The sequence below is a fragment of the Acanthisitta chloris genome, unplaced genomic scaffold (assembly GCF_000695815.1).
Source record: "Acanthisitta chloris isolate BGI_N310 unplaced genomic scaffold, ASM69581v1 scaffold12918, whole genome shotgun sequence".
In the NCBI taxonomy this organism is placed as follows: domain Eukaryota; kingdom Metazoa; phylum Chordata; class Aves; order Passeriformes; family Acanthisittidae; genus Acanthisitta; species Acanthisitta chloris.
In genome coordinates, this window is record NW_008686557.1 from 3,170 (window position 1) to 24,419 (window position 21,250).

Consider the following 21,250-nt stretch of genomic DNA (forward strand, 5'->3'; position numbering starts at 1 on the left):
GTGTCAGCACCAGCATCCAGCCCTACAAGCACATGGGAAACAGCTTTCCCAGTCTCTCCTCACACAGCAGCTGCTTCATGCCCATGGTTGTGACTCCTAATTTACAAGTGCCACATCCAGTTCAGCATCATTTTAGAATAGTTCACATTCTTTTTTCTTCCATTCATTACTTTACATTTATCTAGGCTAAAACTCACCCTCCAGCTTTATGTGACTCCCAGTGGCTCACTTTTGTGAGATCCTTCGGGAGTTCCTCAGCACTGGCACATTTGGCTACCCAAAAGGACTTTAACTTTTGTTTCAGTTGAACTGTTGGAGCAAGTCCAGAGGAGGCTATGAAGCTGATAAGAGGACTGCAGCACCTTCCCTACCAAGACAGGCTGAGAAAGTTGGGGCTGTTCAGCCTGGTGTCAAGAGAAGGTTGTGTGGAGACCTCAGAGCAACCTGCCAGGATCTGAACAGGGAAGCTGAAGAGGGACTTTTTTTTAGGAAGTGCAGTGATAGGACAAGGAGTAACGGGTACAAATTGAGAGAGGGGAAATGTAGATGAGGTATTAGGAAGAAGTTTTTTCCTGTGAGGGTGGTGAGACACTGACACAGATGACCAGGGAGGTTGTGGCTACCCCAACCCTGGCAGTGTTCAAAGCCAGGTTGGATAAAGCCTTGAGCAATGTGGTTTGATGGGAGGTGTCCCTGCCCAGGACAGGGGGTTTGGAAGTAGATGATCTCTAAGGTCCATTCCAACCCCTAACATACTATACTATGGATGTGTACCTCCCTGTTGGAGCAAGCCAGCAGATCTGTTTTCTTCTAGGAATGCCTTTGCTGATATAGAATATTATCCATGATCTTGCTTAACTTCTTTGGCTTTACTCCTGGGCTGAAACTCTTCTGGCCACCTAGAAACTGATAGATATATTACTGTTTGGTTTTTGTAGGAGGACTATTGTGATGAATACTTTTCTATTACTCACTAACATATGCTTTTAATAGCAAAATGTAACAAAGGTTCCAACAGCTTTCACTGAGAGAGGCAGACAGTTATATACTACTGCTAGCTAATCCCCAAATTTATAACATGTCCAGCTCAATAACACATTTCAAAGTGCCCTATTAACTGACCACAAAATCTTGAGCTTTTTCCTATTCCTCCTTTCATTCTGCCTGTTCTTAAAAAACTTTTTTGAGATTAAAGCACCCTGGTAATGAAATTTCCTGGAAAAGATTTCTTCAGTGTTCGGGTGTTTGCAAAAATCTGGAAGCAAATTTACACTGAAAGATTGGAAAACCATTCCCATAGGAGCTATGTCCCAAAAAGACACATGATCTGGCAGCTCCCACCCAGTACCATGAGCTGTGTAGGCCTCCAGGCACTTTGTTCCACCTCTTCATCAGCTGACTGTCATGATGATCAGGGCAACAATACTCAGTGCTTACACAGCACCACTGCACAAATACTGCTGCAGAAGTAGTTTTTAGAGGGGAAACAGAACCTTAGAAAAGTGACATGCCTATAAATCTTTGGAATCTTGTGCTGTTTTCACTGGACTGCTGTGCCCCAAGGCTGGATTCTTCTAAGGGCAGTTCATGCTCAGCACATGCACTGTGATGGAAACTGAGCTTATGGCCTGTAGTGCCATAAGGGAAGGGGCAGTGCCTTCAGACCTGCCCTGATTTTCCACTCCAGGCTCAAAGCCCCTGCCCTGCCTCCAGACCCTAACGGGGAGAGCTCAGGGGTGTGCTGTGCAGGAAAGCAGTGGCATGAATGCATTTAGGCACAAAAAGGCACTTTTTTTGGTGGCTGCAGCCTCTCCATATTGAGCCAAGCCTACCTTCTGCCTGCCAGGGGTGTACAGAGGACAGGAAAAATCTGCACCCTCAGGTCTCCGTGTGTGGATTACCTTGTGGTGCCACTCTCTGTTCATATCCATGTCTCCCACACAACGTGACAGAGTTCATGTCTCAGAAGTCAGCTGCCTGTACCAGTCCTGCCACTGCTGCTCCTGCCCCTGTGAGAAGTTTTTCAAAGACAAATGCTCCAACTATATTTTCCGTAGTTCAATTTACATCTGTTTTATATTATTTGCAGTTTTGCTTTATCTGGGTCATTCCCTCCCCAGTGTTCTTCCCTTTTTCTTCCCTCCCCATTTTCCTTAAGAACTAAGAGTTGATTGTAGCTAGTGTACAATTACATGCTGTCATCCCAACAGACCTTGCAGCCACCAGCTGTCTTAAACTACACTCAGTTTTCCTATAGAAGTCATTCTTTCTTCATCCCCTTTGTCTCACTTGTCCCACCGAGTCCTTCCTCAGCTTCCCAAGACCATCACCAGCCCTAAATTTACTTTTCCGTGGTTGGAGAAAGTGCAGCATCCCAACCCAATGCTAACCCACGTTCCAGCAGGCCACTGAGACTAAAAACATGTATAAACCAGCAAATCAAATGTATCCTGGAGGATAGATATGTCAGATGGTATTTTGGGATAACTCACAGCTGCCTGAAAACTATGAGGGGGGGAAAATGTTTGTTTTCCTGAAGAGGAGTGTCCCATCAGCTTCAGCACTCTAAAGGGGCCCAACTGCAGGACACAATAGGATAGGGAGAACAACAGAGCACGGAGCTGGAGCCAATTGAAAATGCAAAGAGACTAGACAGGCAGAACCGGATCATTCAAAGTGGAATTAGAGCAGAGCGTGGGGTGACTGTATGGCGCTGGAAACACTCCCGTGATGGCTGTAAACCAGCAGAATCGCGTTTGAGCAGAGCCAAGGGACAGCACATAAAGCAGGCAGCGGGGAGCGATAAAGCGGCGGATGGAGGCACAGGCTCCCTCGGTGCCCGGCTGCAGGAATGTCAGGGTTTCCCTTGTGATTGGCTGCGGAATGGAGGAGTCAGTTTTCACGGGGGCTGATCAAAAAGTTCCCTTTTGCTTTCCAAAGTTGCTGTCTGAGCGGAGGCATTGGGAAGAGGAGGCCAAGCGCTCTAACGTTCCTCGGGAAGACTTTTTCAATGAGACGAGAGGGCTTCTGTCTCCGAGGAAGCACAGCCAAGAACAGGCGCCGGGAAGCCGTTTTCCTTCTTTTCTCCCCCAGCCCGAGCTGAAGAACTCTCATTTCTGGCATGCTTCTCATCTCTCAGGATACTATGTCACAGTATTCCACTAACTTTCTCTTGCTCCCCATACCAGAGTACCCCGTGCTGGACTGTGTGCCCAACAAAATCATCAAGCTCGTGGTACTGGGAGGCAGCAGCGTTGGCAAGACAGGTAAGTCCACAGGTGTGGACCTGCTTTTTCTTGCAGCTCATTTGCAGCTCACGAGCTCGTTTACAGCTCCGATAGACCCAAGACTGCAAAATTCGTTGCATCTTGAACATTTTAAGTGACGTTTTGGGGTGTTTTTAGTTTTGTTGGGGTTTTTTTTTGAAGGCGCAGAGTAGTGTGTGAGGCACGTTTGGTGTAGGGGTGTGTGAGCAGCCAGCGTGAAGAGGCAGCTGAGAGGAGAGGGCACTGTGCTGGGAGCTCTGCACTCACAAATGATTCTACCTGGTCTTGTGCAAATTATTTAACTGTGTCTAAGTTTCCACACCCCAATAATGGGACTAGTGGCTTTTATCCTCCTGTTGTAAATGTTTTATGCTCTGCAGACAAATAATGACATACAGGATGTGTCTTCCTGTATTATTCTCCACAGGAGAGGAGAAGAAAAGAGGTAAAGGGAGCATTGTTGCTTTTGAATTTATGGCTCATGATTTCAGAAATTATTAAGATCAGATCTGATTTATTCCATCTGAGGCTCCACAGGTTTCAGCAAAATATTTGCTTCTTTTGGATTTGAAGCAGCCACATCTTTGTATTGTTCAGTAGTTTAAGATAGGTGCACAGGCAATTTCATTTAAGGGTATTAAAGGGTGACCTGGAATCCACAGTGAGAAAAATTACTGTTTTTAATGAAATCTATGAGTTGTTTGGAGAATAAACTGTTTTGTTTATCTATTAAGTGATTTTGAAAGTTACTAGGAATCTGCTGAGATGAAAGCACTACAGGAATATAAGTTACTGTTGCCACAGTGGGGTTTTTAAGTGTTATAAAATATCAAGAAAAAAAAAATGTTCTAATCTAAGAGTTTAAGACATCAGCCCAGGTTAAGGTGAGTAAGAAGGCCCAGGGTGCTGCAGCATGACCCATGTGTGCAGAGCACATGCAGTTTGTCTGCTGGATGGGATTAGATATCACTAATGGGTTTCATGAAGGTTTTTAAGGTTCCATCAGCCTCACTTCTTACATGACAGGTCTTAAATGTATTTAGATTAGTTTCAGTTTTCTGGTTTGTTAGTCTTTTTCTAAATGACTTCAGAGCAAAGGTCAGATTGTTATACTTGCAGTCACAATGCAACAACCTCCGTGTCCTGTGCTGAACAGCCACATTGGATCTCAGGGCTCATTTCCAACACAAGCTGTGAATGACTCTGTATTAGGTATCACAGCCTGGCCCCAGATCTCTTTCTGTGAGTGTTGAGAGAAGCATTTGCAGACTAATTTGTGAGCAATCCAAAGATTAACTTGGTTGCATATGAGACTAATTCTTCCAGGAAGATATTACATGTGTTCTCCAAAGATTGGTTTTGGTTTGCATTAACGCCCCATATTTTTGTCATTGTTTTCCAGCCCTGGTCGTGCGCTTCCTCACTAAGAGATTTATTGGAGACTATGAAGCCAACACTGGTGAGTCTGCTTTCCCCAGCAGGACTGCAGATAGCTTGAAAATAAATCCACTCTATTTTATGACTGGTGCACGTTGCAGGAAAGCCAGGCGGTGTTAGATGTCCATAAGGTGCATATTTTCAGTTAATAGCCTCAAGCTATGAAAGCAATAAATCAAAGGCTCATTATTTATGATCCTTTCAGCTATTTTTTCCCCAACTTGATGGAAAAGGATCAGAGTAAAAGGTTTGCTTGGAGACATACCTATACTAAAACACAGACTCAAGGAACAACTTGCATTTCTACTAAACCACGGAAACCCAAATGCTGCTCTCCCTGCAACCCCAGGGAAGCCAGATGAATTCCAAAGGGAGGAAAAGGCAGTTCAAAACTTTTACTGCATGTTCCCAATTTTCAGTGGCTGTTATGGCCAGGGAGACTTCCAAATTGAAGTCTCCTTTCCATAAAATAAACAAAGCAATCGTGTGTTCCGGTCAGCTGTTTCATTCACAGCCTCTGGTCCAAAAAGGTGCCAACTGATTTGGCCAGTGGTGTAGGATGGATCCATATACACTCTGTTCATACCTACTAGCACACTCCACACATAGGTCACCTCACAGTTTTGGGGTAAAGGTGGATGGTATTCAAAGCAGTGATTGCTTCCCTTTGGAGATTCATGTGGAATTCAGGATGAGGAGTAGGAAGGGAGATGGCAGTACAAGACACCTTTGATTTCTGCCTGTCTGATGAAATACAGTCTGAAAGCTCCTTGTTCCAGCTCGCCCTGACTGACCCTAAGTAACCTTGATGGTTGGCTGCACTATTTCTCGTTCTTTTCTGTCATCTCTTCTATGGGAGATTGTACATCAAGTTAGACTTGGGAGCTTTGCAATGGTTTGCTGCCAGAGCCAGTGCTGGGAACCACGTGCTTTTCTCATTAAGCTACCAGCCCAACAGCCATGCTGTAGAAGAACTAAATATGCCAGAAATGAGAAACAGGTGGCAGTGTATTTGTGATCATTCAACCATGCTTCTCCTTCCATTGGGTATCAGGCAGCGCGTGGGCCGTGTCTGCAAGTACCTGCTCTGTGTTCTGCAGTGCATCATGGAGTAGGAATGTTGTCTGCTCTTGGTTCAGGGGCACAGTACCTTCCCATAAAACAGTCCCATCTTTTCAGTTTAAAATCTGATTGGTTTTAAAAACTAAAATAAATCCCAGCAGGGCTAGGTCCCCTCGTAGAGTCTCTATTAGAACACAGTATGATAATGTTTGATTCAGATGCTAAATTCCCTTGTATTGTAAATGTTTCTGTGAGCTCAGACTCTTTTCCACTGGAATAAAAACATTTGTTTCCTTGAATGATGGCATTACTGTGACTAGCTGTTAATCTGAATTCCTTACTCCAGTAGATGGGATTTCTCTGTTTTAGATGCAGCACATTGTTTTAGAGGCAGCAATGGCAATTGTGTTTGGACAAGACAGAAAGGCTGTTCACCACAGCTGTGGATAAAGCATTTCTTCACATATCCACGTGACTTGTATGAAGTTCTAAAGAAAAGTGATGATGACATCAGCCTCTGAAGCTGTTTTTATCACAAAGTTCATAAGATCAAGACTTAAATTTTCATTGTCACTTAACTCACACTCCAGTAACAAAAGAAAGTTCAAGCCCAGAATAGTGTTGGGTTTTTTTTTAGCTAGATCAGTCCTAGATGGTCTGAACTGGCACTTGGCCCTGGATATGTCTCATCCAGTTTTAACCAGAAGTCAGGTTCAAAGTGTCTTTGGGGATTTCAACCAAACTCTGCTAAAATCATGCAAATCCCAAAGAGTTTCTGGGTGATTTGTATACAGTCACTCTCTGTGTCCAAAACTAGATCACCTTCCTTTTTTAAAGACATTCAGAAAGATGTAGTAGGAAACCGCTCACTCCTCTTACCGACAACACCTGGATATTTTGGTTTGAGATTAAAATACATGTAGTCCACTTTCTATAATGTTAACAAGATGGATTGAAAACCTGAATGGGATTTACTCCAAGTATGTGATTCCACACAGAGTGTCCCTTTCCCAGACCCCATCCTGGCTCTACACTCAAAACCTCCCACCACACAGCAAACACAAACCCACTTTCCACCCACAAACCCACAGCAAACAGCCACACGACTACTCTGGAGCCATTCACTTTTCTATAAGCAGCTACATACTCTAAGCCTCCAAAATCTGAATTTCAACTGTTCCATTTTTGCCTTTCTGTACTCTTTCTTCTCTGTTACAGACCCTGAATCTAACAATCTTACTTTTTCACCAGGTGCTTTATATTCAAGAAAGTTCACCATAGATGGGGAACAGATCTCTCTACAGGTGCAAGATACTCCTTTTGTCTCATTAGAGGTAAAAACATCTGCTCCATGCATTGGTGCTTTACAACACAGTTACTGTTTTTTGTTTGTTGCCAGCACTTCCATCTGCAAATAACTCCATTTAGCTGCAGGAAAATACTTGGGCTCAAACCCAAGACTGCTGGGGGTACCTTAAGCTCCACCAAAACAATCCCTTGGAGAGGTTAAATAGGTTCTTCTAAGAGTAAGTCAAAATTAAGACAAATCTATTTCAAACACATTACTGCATTCCAAGACTAAACAGCAGTAAAATAATAACCTGTCTCTCTCCTGCCAACCCCTTGATTGTTTGGTTTTTTCTGTCAAGTGGTTTCTGTCCATGCATGGCACAAAACTCACCTACCCAGAGGCCCAGTTGGCTCAGTTCAGACCTTCCTACACACCCAGAATCTCTTGTCCCTACAAAAGTGTTTCTTTCCAAGGGGACAGGGGACACAGCAGTTGTCACTCCCAACTAGGGCTTTTAGTGGTTTCCTTTTTTCTTTTTAATTAATTAATTCCTTATTTTTCAGGTGTTAGCATTTACCTACACCATTCTTTCTGTCAGTGCTTTAGATATTCTAGCTCTAATATTTGATAAGGAACTTGTTTCTAGAAAAATTTTTCCAAGCAGGATTTAAGTTAAATATGTCTTTCTTTGAGTATCTGCTTCACATGCAGAGCAGAGGGATGAAAGTAGTGTGAAAGCAGCAGGAAATGGAATGAAATTTGTCTTTACATGAATGGTGGAAATCTTATGAGAGTAATAATTCCTAGAGCTGAGATTTCATGATTAAGTTAGTTATCTTTTTATCACCATCAAACCTAAACTTCTTGGTGTTGCCTGAATCTCAGCCTAAGCTCAAACTTGGCCAAACGTGTCAGGATGGGACCACCACCTTCTCTCCCGTTTCAGGCTAGTCCTGGACAGTGTTGTACACCTTGTTTTACCTGCACAGACCCATGTGTGCATTTTTGTGCTGTAGAACTGTTCCATCCTGAGTTTACAGAACAGGATAAGCAGAGCTCCCACAGCCTCAGTTCCCATTTCCAACTTCTCTGATGGCTGGGATTAGATTGAAGTAGAAAGCTTTGATGAAGTTCCACACTTTGCTGCTTCTGGGGTGCAGCGAGCAGGAGAAACGAGCTCTCATTTACTCTAGACACTAAAAAGCAAACAAAAGCTGCTATGAAAGTCTTCCAAATATTCAAGTGGGACTTAATAGTATGAAAGCCCTTTGCCAGCTTGCTTAGAGAGGGCCTGCAAAGAGGAGCTGTGGGTGGTGATTAGGCACAATTGGGACTGCCTGATAAACACTTAACAAAGGGAATCCCTCTCTGCTCTATCCCATGGAGAAAGGAGGGAGTGGAATAATTTAATTCCCTCTTTCAGAGCAGATAGATGTTATTTTCTGGTCTTCCTGTTTTAATTAAGACTGTACCCTACAGTTCAATGACTCTAGCCAGAGCTCCGCAAAATTTAGTCATGCCAACAGCTGAGTTTTCTTAGTCAGCAATGATTTTAATTTAGTTAGGAAGAAGTTTCATTTTCTTTGCCCTGGTCAGAGATCTGCACTGTGTCTGTTCCTACGGACACATTTATCTCAGTTTCTATCTGTTTGCAGCAAATGATGTATCTGAAATTGTAACAATATTCTGTTTACAGAAGTAATCAAGAGTTATTCATGTAAGCAATAAGCAAGATCATTGAAATTAAGGAGGATATCATAGCTGTGATTAAAAGTCACAGAGTAAAAGTATAATATAGGTTTACTGAAGGATGCTGTGGAATACAAGACTGTTTGGAATGCTGTGCTTTGTGTAGGCAACCATAGATACCTCACCAAGAAGTTACACATGTTTTGATATGCTGCTCGGAAACCCCCTCTGCCTGTCTCACCTTGGTCTGGGTACTAAGGGTTCCAAGTAATAGACATGTAAAACTACCAATGATCACCTTAAAATGAAGTTATATAAGTAATAGACCCAATCATGGTAAAGGCTAAATCAAAGAATGGACTTATGTAACAAGAGGGTATATAAACTGTACAAATTTGTTGTCAGGGGAACAAATTTGGAGGATTGATCCCACTTGTTCCCAGCACACTAAGTAAAGAAGTATCTGCTTATTTGCATAAAATTGGTGTTGGATAAGTTTCTTTGATCCTGTTTGGTGACAAAATAATTGAAGGGACTGTTCCCAAACAGGACTTGTTAAGACTAAGAATAGGTTGGATTTTTTGTTAAAATCCTTAAGGAAGTGAGTTTCTTACACTCTGCAGGCTGAGTGCAGTGTTTCAGGAGGAAGTCATGTGGAATCCCTCAGGATTCAAGCCACCAGAAATGTTAATGTTTAAGAGAGAAACAGAAGCAAACAGATAACTGGTTTTGTTGGGTGATTCGTTGCTGCTTGCTCTATACATAGCAAATGGCCATGTGTTTCAAAATTCATTCTGGAGCAGATTTCCATTTAAAAAAGTAGCCAATTAGCCTTTGATTTCCCTGAATAAAGCATTCCACTCGGGATTATCCATCCATCTCACTACTGGGTGGGCCTTGCTGGAGTAACTGAGAATTTCTGCTCATTAAGGCTCTCTGAAAGTGCACCTTCTCCAAAACCAAATGCTTGCCAGAGCAATTAGTTCTTTTCTTGCCATGAAAGGAGTATGCTGGTAAGCAGAGACTTGCAGGACTTGGAGTGTGGCTAATTATCCACAGCCTGGGTACAGCCGGGCCCCAGCAGTGCAAATTGCCCTTCTTCCCACAGCCTGCCCTGTCCTGGCTTGAGTTCACTCTCATTAACCTTTTAAACAAGGCTGCTAGTGAGGATTCCTCTTCATTCCATGTGCAGCTCTGTTGGGCTCTGGGGTTTGAGGAGTTTAGGGAGGGGAAGGAGTAATAAGCTGTTAAACGATTTCACTGCTAACAGGATTTAGTGTTACTGTGAGCTGCCAAGGGCAAAGAACTACAAGGTGTGATGAGCCACTGTCTCCGTGGTTAATACTGAAATATTTCCAAAGGGCAGTTAGTTGGCAGAACTCCTCTTGGAAGCTGTAAGCCTGATTGAGCCTTCAGAAATTCTGTTTCCTTCTCACAGAAGAGCTTGTCAGTAGTTTTCACTGCTAACAGGATTTAGTGTTACTGTGAGCTGCCAAGGGCAAAGAACTACAAGGTGTGATGAGCCACTGTCTCCGTGGTTAATACTGAAATATTTCCAAAGGGCAGTTAGTTGGCAGAACTCCTCTTGGAAGCTGTAAGCCTGATTGAGCCTTCAGAAATTCTGTTTCCTTCTCACAGAAGAGCTTGTCAGTAGTTCCTTTTTTACTGTCTGATCTACCATGAAAGAACTGATTAGTTTCACTCATTCTTTTCCATCCCTGCTTCCTGGAGCTTTATAACTCATATTCAGGTGTCTAAATAAAAGTGATCTGTTTGGAGAGATTGTTGAGCTCATGCAAATTCTGTTCAAATGAATGTGAGTGGCAAAGATTTAATCTACAGATAATGAAACGTTCTAACAGTCATTCTGAAGTTGATGAAGATTTCTTTAATAGAATTTTGCAATAAGTTATAATAGCAAAAGCCTTTAGTTCCTACCAGATTAATCAAGAGCTGGATATGGAATATGCTGAGTACTTTGTTGGATATGAAAGAAATTACAAAGTTCCAGAAATCCTGTAATATTGACAGGAATGTCAGTTCGTATACACCAGGCCCACTGGCAATAACTACAGCAAGGATCCCCCTGTCTGTGTGGGTTACATGCCAGCATGGATAGCAAAGAGTAGAGAGGATTAGCTGAAAATAGCTTCATATTGAAAAGTGAGCTGATGTCTTTTCAAGCCCCACAGTGTTGGATTCATTTCTATATTCCCAGTGCTGGTGATTGTTGTGGCTGTGTGAGTAGGAGTGGTGATGGAATGAACAAATGTGGGACCAGCAAAAAAATAATGTCAACCCATTGCTGCTCTACAAATTACCAATGAGATTTCACCTCATTTTCAGTTCCAGTAATTGGTTCTTTGTAACAGATTGCTTTTTCCAAGGAAATTTGCCTTTGACTGTCTGGAGAGCTGAATGGCAGGAACATCTGTCAGGTTTCACCAGAGTTAGTGAGAACTTCTGTCCATGGAGACATTGAATAAAGAATTGGAAAAAAGCCCTAAAAAACCACCTTGGGGGACAGCTCTTCACTTGCAGTAGTGTGATAAGCCTGGTGGGTTTTATGAAAGCATGACTTTCTGACTGGTTTAATAGAATACAGAACAAATTTTTCAATAGCAATATTTTGCCTGTTCTCTTCTTGTCATAGTTTATAGTATGTTAAGGGGTTGGAATGGACCTTAGAGATCATCTAGTCCCAACCCTCTGCCCTGGGCAGGGACATCTCTCACCACATCAGGTTGCTCAAGGCTTTATCCAACCTGGCTTTGAACACTGCCTGGGTTGAGGCAGCCACAGCCTCCCTGGGCAACCTGTGCCAGTGTCTCACCACCCACGTAGGAAAAAACTTCTTCCTAATATCTAATCTAAAGTTTACCTCTTTCAATTTATACCTATTACTCCTTGTCCTGTCACTGCAGTTCCTAACCAGGAGTCTCTCTCCAGCTTCCCTGGAGCCCCTTCAGATCCTGGAAGGTTGCTCTGAGGTCTCCACACAACCTTCTCTTCTCCAGGCTGAACAGCCCCAACTTTCTCATTCTGTCTTTGTAGGGAAGGTGCTCCAGTCCTCTTATCAGCTTCCTGGCCTCCTCTGGCCTTGCTCCAACAGTTCCATGTCCTTGTTATGTTGGGGACACCAGAACTGGATGCAGTTTTTAAACAAAATTTTTAACCAATTTGCTCTGACCCCTCTCCACATCATTGCTTCCCTGCAATATGTTCCTGATACAGTGAGAAATTCTCCTGTCCCTGGGACATTCAGGGAGGTTTCTGCCTGTCTATTGAGAAACAGCCCCACCTGAAAACAAAGCTCCCAGTATTGTCAGTGCTGTGTGACTGTTTGCTCTCTCTGCTCCCTGTTCTGAGTTTCCCAATCTCACCCCTCTTGTTTTGTGGGCAGGATGACACTGACAGCATCTGCTGCCAAGAGCAGATAAACCGCTCAATCTACTGGGCAGATGGCTTCGTTTTTGTGTACTCCATCACAGACTACGAGAGCTACCGAGTGATCCGTCCCCTGCACCAGCACATCCGCAAGATCCATCCCAATGCCAACATCCCACTGCTCCTCATGGCCAACAAGGGAGACCTCCTGCGAGCCAGGCAGGTGTCCTCCAAAGAAGGACTCCAGCTGGCTGGTGAGCTGGGAGGAACTTACTATGAAGTCTCAGCCCGGGAGAACTGTGAGGGGGTGCATGAAGCCTTCCAGCAGCTGTGCCAGGAGGTCAGCAGGATGATTGGGAGCTGCAACGGGGAGAAACGAAGAGGCCTCCACCTTGTCCGGCCCAAGTCACCAAATATGCAGGACTTAAAGAGACGTTTGAAACAGGCTCTGACTTCCAAAGGGAAATCTGCCACTCCACTTTGATGGAGCCAACAGAACTTGAAGCTGGAGAGGGACATTTTGTTAGGAACTGTAGTAATAAGACAAGGAGCAATAGGTATAAAATGAAAGAGGGGAAATTTAGATTAGATATTGGGAAGAAGTTTTTTCCTGTGAGGGTGGTGAGACACTGGCACAGGTTGCCCAGGGAGGCTGTGTATGCCTCAGCCCTGGCAGTGTTCAAACCCAGGTTGGACAAGGCCTTGAGCAACCTGGTCTGGTGGGAGGTGTCCCTGCCCAGGACAGGGGGTTGGGACTAGGTGATCTCTGAGGTCCATTCCAACCCCTTAACATACTGTGAAAAAAACCCAACTTGTTTTCCACAGCCCTGAAAAAAAGCAATAAGCTTTTAAATAATAATAATGGCATGGCTGAAATTCAGAAATCAGGTTGTGTGAGAGGCTCTTTCATTGTCTTTATGTCTTCCTTCAAACCCCTTTGCTCATTCAGCAAACGAACTTACACAATTTGCTCCTTGGGGCAAGAATTTAGAAAACGTGGTTTAAAAAATAGACTGTCCCAAATTATTTCGTTTTTGAAAGGGACACAGCCAGATAGTTTAGGTTTAAAATGTGGATTTTAATAGGAAAAATAATGAAATCCTACTTTTGAGAGATGTGACTTCTCCTGGGGATGGTTGTATTCCCAAACACAGGCAATGGACTGCAGCAAAACACGAAAAGGGTAACATGAGCTGTACTGAGCAAGTAAAATGTACCAGATTTGCTTAGTTGCAAGACTGGAAGAAAAAAGCAAAAAGTAAATGAAGAGCATAAATAGTGAAAAATACTAATTGCAAGTTTTTGAATTACAGTTTAGAAAGTGTTCTTAGCAACTTGGGGAGAGATTTGTTCATATGCCACTGTTAGTCTTACAGTTCTCTTTAAAGGGAGATTTTTTTTAAATCACAATTTTTTTCAGATTATTTTCCTCTAAAAGCATGTTGACTGTTTCTGAAAGTGATTACTTGGGCAAAATACATACTTGTATCAGCATTCTGTAGTCGGTTTCTCAGTCATATACTTCTCACTTTTCTGAAGGTTTCCTACATGGCAACGAGAGGGGCAAATAGATCAGTGGTTTAAAACCTGCCCAAAATGGATTGTATTGATCAAGAGTAAGGAGGTGACCTAAAACTATTTCTTTTTTTTTTTTCCCAAACTAGTTAGAGTAGTTCGAGATGCTGTTTTAAAGCAACAACACCTTCACTAAAGTATGATCTCTAAGGTCCATTCCAACCCCTTAACATTCTATGATTCTATATTTAATTCCCTAGGGTTTCATTTTAGATTTTGGTTTTTGTTAAAGAAAAAGTTTTATGATGCCTGAAATTTTTGGCTTTGGGAATTCATAATTTTGTTGTTTGCCTTAAGAGCAGACTCCAGTGAATACCTGACAGAGCATCCCAGTCAGCAGCCTGGCAGTACACATTGCTGTGCTGCATCTCAGCATGTACAAAGGGGTTTGAAGCTGGATCCTGGAGCTGGTCTGGGGTATGATATCAACAACAACAACATGGAGCATCCATCATTCTGTTCTCAATGAGAGTGGGATGAAATGGGGTTGGACCACGTAGACTCATGATACAACAGTATTCTCTTCCAGCTGACCATATGAGCAATTCACAGGACCATTAAATGAAGTAAATCTCAATGACTTTTACTTAGGGACAGAAAAGGGAAAACCCTAGTTTGAGGGATATAGAAAGCCCTCCCAGCTGCAGTTTCAGCTGGCAATACTGAGCAAAATCAACCTTGTACTCATTATGAGTAGCAAAAATGTAAATTGAGTCTAATGAGTATTTGTATAGGTCAGGGCTTGAAAATATATGTTGTATTTTTGTGTCCCTATATTAGACAACTCTAGCCATGATTTTCCTTTTCACCTGGATGTGCTTTATTTACAGCTCACTCTGTTTTATTTATTGTTTTCCACAGTTGGTCATCTGAGAATCTCTTGTGTTTTGATTAATTTAAAATTCTTTTATTCCCACAAAAAAACCTGCACCTGTTTTTAAAATCAGTTTCAAGTAGTAGGAGAAGGGGAAAAACAAAGTTAGACTATCCAAACAGGGATTCAAACAATATCAGGGGATTTCTATTTTGGCTAATGGTTAATTGACAGTTTGATGTTTGAATGGTGTCATTAATCATCACAGGCACTTCAGTATGGCATTTATGGCAAGGAATTTCAATATTTTAAATTACTGATAGCATAGCTCTAATATTGAATCTAAAAAATCAATAGGTCAAATACTATCTCTAAAGATTCAATAAGATGAAATAGAGCAGTTTGCAAGGGAAACACAGACTGAAATATTTTTATATTGGAAGAATGATCACCAATCTTGAAGAGCAATTAACAATTTTACCATCCCAGTACTGTATAAAAGGGTTAAATTTGCTGAAGACAGTTTGCTGACATTTGTTTTCATAAGAGCCTCAGATAATGAGGTGCTCTGGCTTGTTCTATTTGCTTGTAACTTACTCTTTCAGCTCTCAGCCTTTCTTATTTGGGAGGAAAAATTCACCAAATTTCAAACCTGTCAATGTTTGATTTTCAATAGTGATTAATAAAAACATGCAAGGTATTTCCTGAGTAGTGTATAAAATGGCTCCTTTACATCTCACATCTTTTAATGTTCCTTGTTTACACTAAAAATATATTGGTTTACATTCTCATAACCAAATACACTCTGCTTTGGAAGCATACACAAGTATTCCTTACGTAAGTAACTATTCCCACATTCCTGTGGGGAATAAAATCTCCATTTTAGCTGAAGCCAAAAAATACTGAAACATTTAAGTCTTCCTTAAATCCTAACATGTGGCAAACATTTATTCTGCTACAGACACTTTAGTATTTCCTTTGTTCATTGACCAGCGATACAAATCCTGTAGTGGCTTTGATCCTGGTTTTCAGGCAGGACATAGCATCTACAGAAGGTGGTAAAGCTCAGCAGTTTTATTTGGGGTGTCACTAAGGCAAGGCTGAGCAGGAAGAATGGTAGCATGAAAAGCAAGGAGAAAAGAATGCTATAGAGTTAAGTGCCTAAATATAATCATGTAAAATATCAAAGTTTAGTCATGTAGAACTTGATCCTGAATTAGAAACTTCAGGCTGCCAGGGAAAAACATGGATTCTACTGAAGGTTTAAACTAACACTCTGGAAAGAAGGTATTTGACATCAAGTCAAGAGAGGAAAGGAAAAACAAAGATTTGAGAGTGCGGGGTATTTTTGGCTATCAAAGAAAATTATTTTCTCAGTTATATTGGTTTAGTCCAGACTACCTCCATTGGAAGCAATACCAACACCAATGAGCTGTAGAATTCCTTCTTTATGCATTCTTTATTTCTCCACCCCTTTTCATTCTCCTGAGAATTTTAAATCTTGCACATCACCTGGTTTTCAAGATGGTTTACAGCTGGGTTTACTTGGGCACAAAGCAGTTGAGTGATTTGCCCCAAGGTTACACAGCTGAGCAGGTACCCAGAGGAACTCAAAACCTGTGTCCTTTGTAATTAATTCTCAAGTCTTTACAACTACCAGACCATACACCTCCCTCAAGGACAAAGCACCATGAGTTGTGTTACACAGGAATGTAATTAAAAGTTGGTATAGGTTACTTAAATTACAAGCAGTGTTAGGAACTGAGTGAGTGAAGTATTGCTGACAGGCTGGCACTGTGCACAGCTAGAGCAATACCAACACTGGCTTGGGAGTTACTGAAGGTATTCATAAATGGTTATTTTCTGCTCTCTTCCTGTCAGTTGCATTTCTCACATGTTCCCAGTGGTTCCCCATGGAAATCCAGTGTGACCTGGGAAAATCAGGCTCTATTTTTAAATTTCCCTGTGACTTTCTTGATGATCTTGGCCACATCCCTTAATCAAAGTTACTCTGTAAGAGGAAGGATATCGACACCTATCTGTCACACACTTGAGCATCCATGGGAGAGAATCACCAAGGAGAAATAAAGGAATGGCCTGCATTGGCAGGAGAGATGGCTGAAATATTAACAGCTGAATTCACATCTTGCTTCTGGATTCCTTTAAAACTCCATTGTTTGAATCCCACATTTACACTTGAAGCATAGGATCAAAATGGAAAATTCAGATCCTGACTCCAGCAAACAGCTCAGACAGGAATATTTGTATCCAGGGTACCTGGCTACTCCCAGGATTTGTGTCAGGTGTGTAAATGAAGAAGAAAGAATAACTTCCTGAGACCTCAAAAGAAACTTGGTTGGACACAATCCTGTGCCATGTGCTCTGGTATGATCCTGCTTGAGCAGGGAGATGGGACCAAATGACCCTCTGTGGTCCCTTCCAACCTGAACCATTCTGTGATTCTGTACAAGATAACAGTTGTCTAACAAGGCAAACTGGAAGGCTTAGCTCATCATTACTGCTGCATTTCTCTCTCCCCACTAGCAAGGTAGAAGATTTTAGGTTGAAATCCCACTGACAGTGCCAGAGCTGCAGCTCTGTTTGCATGGCCCTGAAGTGGCAGAACACAATAGCATACTTGCTAGTATTCAGTTCTTCGTGTATTCTCAGAGTTCTGCTGAGCTGTGCCTGTCTCCTCTGGGTCTAGCACAGGAAAGCCATGTCATTACTGTTTAAATATCTCCAGTTTCTCTTGCAAAACCTCCAAAACAGGGACAATGGGGCTAGAAAGGATGATCCAATCTATCACTAAAGAAGACAAATCAAGACTCTTCCTTTGATAATTTTCCCCTCCTGTTTTCACTGGCTCTGCTCTCCTCGTCCCTCTCCATTCATGCCTTTGTTCTTCTGCAATTCTTCCTTTGGTGTAGAACCATATGTTTGCTGGTTAGTTTCAAATTTATTTCCAAATATTTGAACTCCAAGCATGGTTTATAGCAAAAGAAGAGTGTCTACTTAGTCTTTTGACCTTATTTACCTAAAGCATTTTAAAGCACAGCTAAATGAAGTCAGTATGACTATATATTTAGACAAACTTTTGAATTCCTGCCATTTCTCCCCAAATGCTCTCACTGGCTTAGCCCAGTATTTCCTTCCCTTGTTTTGTGCTTACAATATTGAGCTTATTAGTGTTGTGTAGTCATTGCTTACTTAAACCTGTTCAGTTGTTGCAAAGTTTTGCTTCTCTCCTCTGAAATCCCTTTGGTTTAATCAAGCAGGTTCTTTTCTCTAAGCAGCTGTGCAAGTGGTAAATGAGCTCAGAACAGCTGGTGATTTTCTGCTCTGTCAGATTTTTGTCCATTGTGGAAGATTCTGGAATAAACGGGAGCATGGAAAGCAATGCAAGAAACCCACTTCTAGTCTCCCTTCATCTGTCAACCTCCTTTGGTGCAATAATTTTATCCATCATGAAGTGGACAAAGTTCATCCTAAATGATAACACTTCAGTTTTTCCTCCAGATGGAAAAACACTAAATCTGAACCAGAGAGATGAGCTGATAGGCTCTGTAAACCCTGGGATCCAGTTCATTCAGGAGCTGTCACAGCAATCTTCTTTTCTTTAAAGATACATTTTTTACATATTCCTTTTTATCCCAGTGGGTTTCAAGACACAGCCTCTGGATCTCATCACACTGACACTTACCATCTCCTTTAGCTGGTCAAGGGGAAGCTGCACGTTTTCTAATATGATGGGTGAAATCATGCATGCCTTGTGTTGTTATTATGGGTGATTGTGGAGACTGTTCCTAAGGATGTTTTTCTTCTTTCTGGGCAGTAATGCAGAACTCTCACAGGCAGTAACTGGTCATTTTGGAAAGATATTAGGGGTTTTTCTGCTGAATCTGGAGACACACTGTACCTTCTGTGCTGGTTAGAAAGTTCACCAGATAAGCAGAACGTGGTTTTTTTCTCATGTAGCCTTTGAACTCTCACAGAGGGAGTTGAATTATGTCGCTTTTGACTGTGATCCAGGTTTCCAGATGCTTGTGGAGCCACCACACTTCACAGTGTTCTGCACTGTATTTCACTTCAACACTCAGGATTTTCCTACACCAGGATGAAAAAGCAAAAGTACTTTGGAATATCACACTGATAATGCAACAGCCTATTCTCTTGCCTCCCTATTTATGATGAAGATCATGGTTATACATTTATTGGGGAGTAGAACTCATACTCATGTTCTGTAAACAAAGGTGTTTTACCAGGTTGCCTAGAGAAGCTGTGGCTGCCCCATCCCTGGAAATGTTCAAGGCCAGGTTGGACAGGGCTTGGAGCAACCTGGTCTAGTGGAAGGTGTCCCTGCCCATAGCCTTTAAGGCCCCTTCCAAGCCAAACCATTCTGTGATTCTATGATTTCAAATGAACAAAACTCTTCATTATTTACCTATCAGAACAAGATATACTGTTGTACACCTCAGCAGTTCTGCAGCTGTCAGTAAAGAGCAGTGGGATAAGGGAATGAAAGAGGAATAAGATCTTTAAATTATACTCCTGTGTGCATCTGATTTTCAGTAAGAAAGATTGACCATCCCTCAAGCACTGGGAAAGGTAATAGGATGGTGGCAGTGCTGATTATAGAGGAAGTGGTGATGGCAATTCTGCCTCAACAGTCTGTGCTCCAATCCCTCCATCTGGGAATGGTGGGAGAGGTCAACATTTGAGAGAAGAGCCTCCCAAGGGCACAAAATGGGGTTACTGGGAAACCATAGGCTCTCTGAGGCAGAATCAAAATGTTGTTTCTGTGAATTACACATCTGGAGATACTTTGCTGAAATGGAAAACCAGAATCCAGGCCTCGGAGAGCCATTAGTGTTTCCCATCTCCATCTGTTAAGAGCAGTGGTGAAAAGCCCATGTCTTCATCACCTTCCAGCCCATGCGGTTCTATTATGTCCATGTCAAATTCACTTCTTCCCCTGAAGGACTACAGCAGTATCACTGCTCTCAGTGCAGATACTGGTACAGCTCCAGCAAGGAATGGAGGGTTTGAGCTGCCATTCATGTCCACCCTGTTAACTGCCAAGACCACCTATGAAGTCCAGAGTGCAAGGCCTAGTACCAAATACCAAATATATCTGACTAGTGTTCATCAGTCTGTGCTAGAGAGCAGGAACTGGCTCTTGGGAGAGCCATGATCTGCCAAAAGTTCAGCTTTTAAAACCCAGAATACATATTTGTGTCAGGACTGTGAAATGATACATTTTATATGTAAGTGCTACTCTACAAGTGTTAGTTATTAGACAGCTTTAAAGAAAGCAAGAAGTTTTGTTTCTAAATCCTGAGTGCTAATCACTGAGAGTTCTCATTTTATCTATTTTTATGTTTTTAATTTTAGCCATTTGCACTTATGAACCTCAAACTGGGGAATGAAGTGAAACACATGGAGCCAGAGGTTCATCTCTTTATACTTCTGGCAATGCAGATTTTCCCCACACTGCAAATACATCTCAGCATGAGAAGAATCATGAGTAGGGCTGAGAGAATACATTCAGTTTGCAAAGCCCAGACACCCCTGAATCCCTGTGCTACCATGTACTCCCTGTGTGTAGTAGTAACTAGTAATAGCTGTAATAGTAGCTATTGCTACTCCCTGTGTGGCTACTGGTATGAGCCACTGGTAAGACAAGAACATACATCTGAAAAGCATCAATGCTTGCCACCTATTTCCACATGATTTGCAAGGAATTTTAAAGTCAAGGTGTCCCAGGATAAGGGGAGAAGGCTGCCAAAGGGTTAAATGTTTCCTGCCTTTAATCTAGAATCACGTAATGTGGAATGAATGTTTCAGCTCAAACTGCTTCCTTACTCTGACAGTTTCATGGTGTGAGGTCAAAGTGTGGGAGAGATGGGGAGAAAAGAGGGGGAGCATGGAGTGGTGGGCTAGGAAATCCAGAGGAACACACAGAAACCAAGAGAAATACAAAGGATGGTTTCTCAGCAGCTTCAACCCAGCTGGAATGGCCGTGGTGGAGCCATGGGCAAAGTGTGTATGACTTTAAGGACTTCCTGCTCCAGGCTGCCTCTGCTTCTCGCATGTGTTCCTGCTCTGTTCTGGGCAGAGTTCCCACGCTACATTGCAAAATGCACCCTGAGTTTCTCATAGGATCTCTGCCCAGACTCAGAGTGCAGCCTCAGTCCTTCCTGCACCCTGCAAACTCAGGAGGTGGGACTCCTCTGGGGGTACTGCTCGCTGTATTTATTTTTCCTTCCTTTGTGGATCTTTTCCTATGCTATCAGATCTGTTCTGTACACCAAAGATCTCCACCCAGTGCAGTAAACTTCAGTTTAAAAACTCATCAGATTTCAAATTGATTTGGTTTTTCAGACCAACTTGATCTCGCATCATTTCTTACCCAAACAGGACTGCCTGGTTTGATTTCATTTGTAGGCCATCCTACAAGGACAAAACACTCACTCGTGGCTACCACCATGTCAAAATATATGTCTACAGATCAGTGCATCGTTTGTCTGTTTCTCTTGTAGTTTTCATCATTTTTACTTATTTAATTTCTTGCTGATCAACATAAATGTCTAATTACTGATACAGGGATTGAGAAAAAAAGAAAACATAATCAATTACACAATTAAATACATTATATACCCCGCTCTGTTTTCAGCCAAGAACAACAGTCTTGAGCCCCCAGTTTTCACCCTGGGTTACTCAGTCCAC

General features: G+C 42.3%; 1 protein-coding gene across 1 annotated transcript; it reads left to right on the top strand.

Moving 5' to 3' along the window:
* Window positions 1–2,933: 2,933 nt before the first annotated feature.
* Window positions 2,934–12,627, top strand: LOC103807482 (ras-like protein family member 11A-like). The gene is made up of 4 exons (XM_009080210.1): window positions 2,934–3,266; window positions 4,669–4,725; window positions 7,017–7,099; window positions 12,149–12,627. Exons 1-4 carry the CDS (start codon window positions 3,122–3,124, stop codon window positions 12,614–12,616), a joined length of 753 nt encoding a protein of 250 aa, XP_009078458.1. The 5' UTR covers window positions 2,934–3,121; the 3' UTR covers window positions 12,617–12,627.
* Window positions 12,628–21,250: the final 8,623 nt, after the last annotated feature.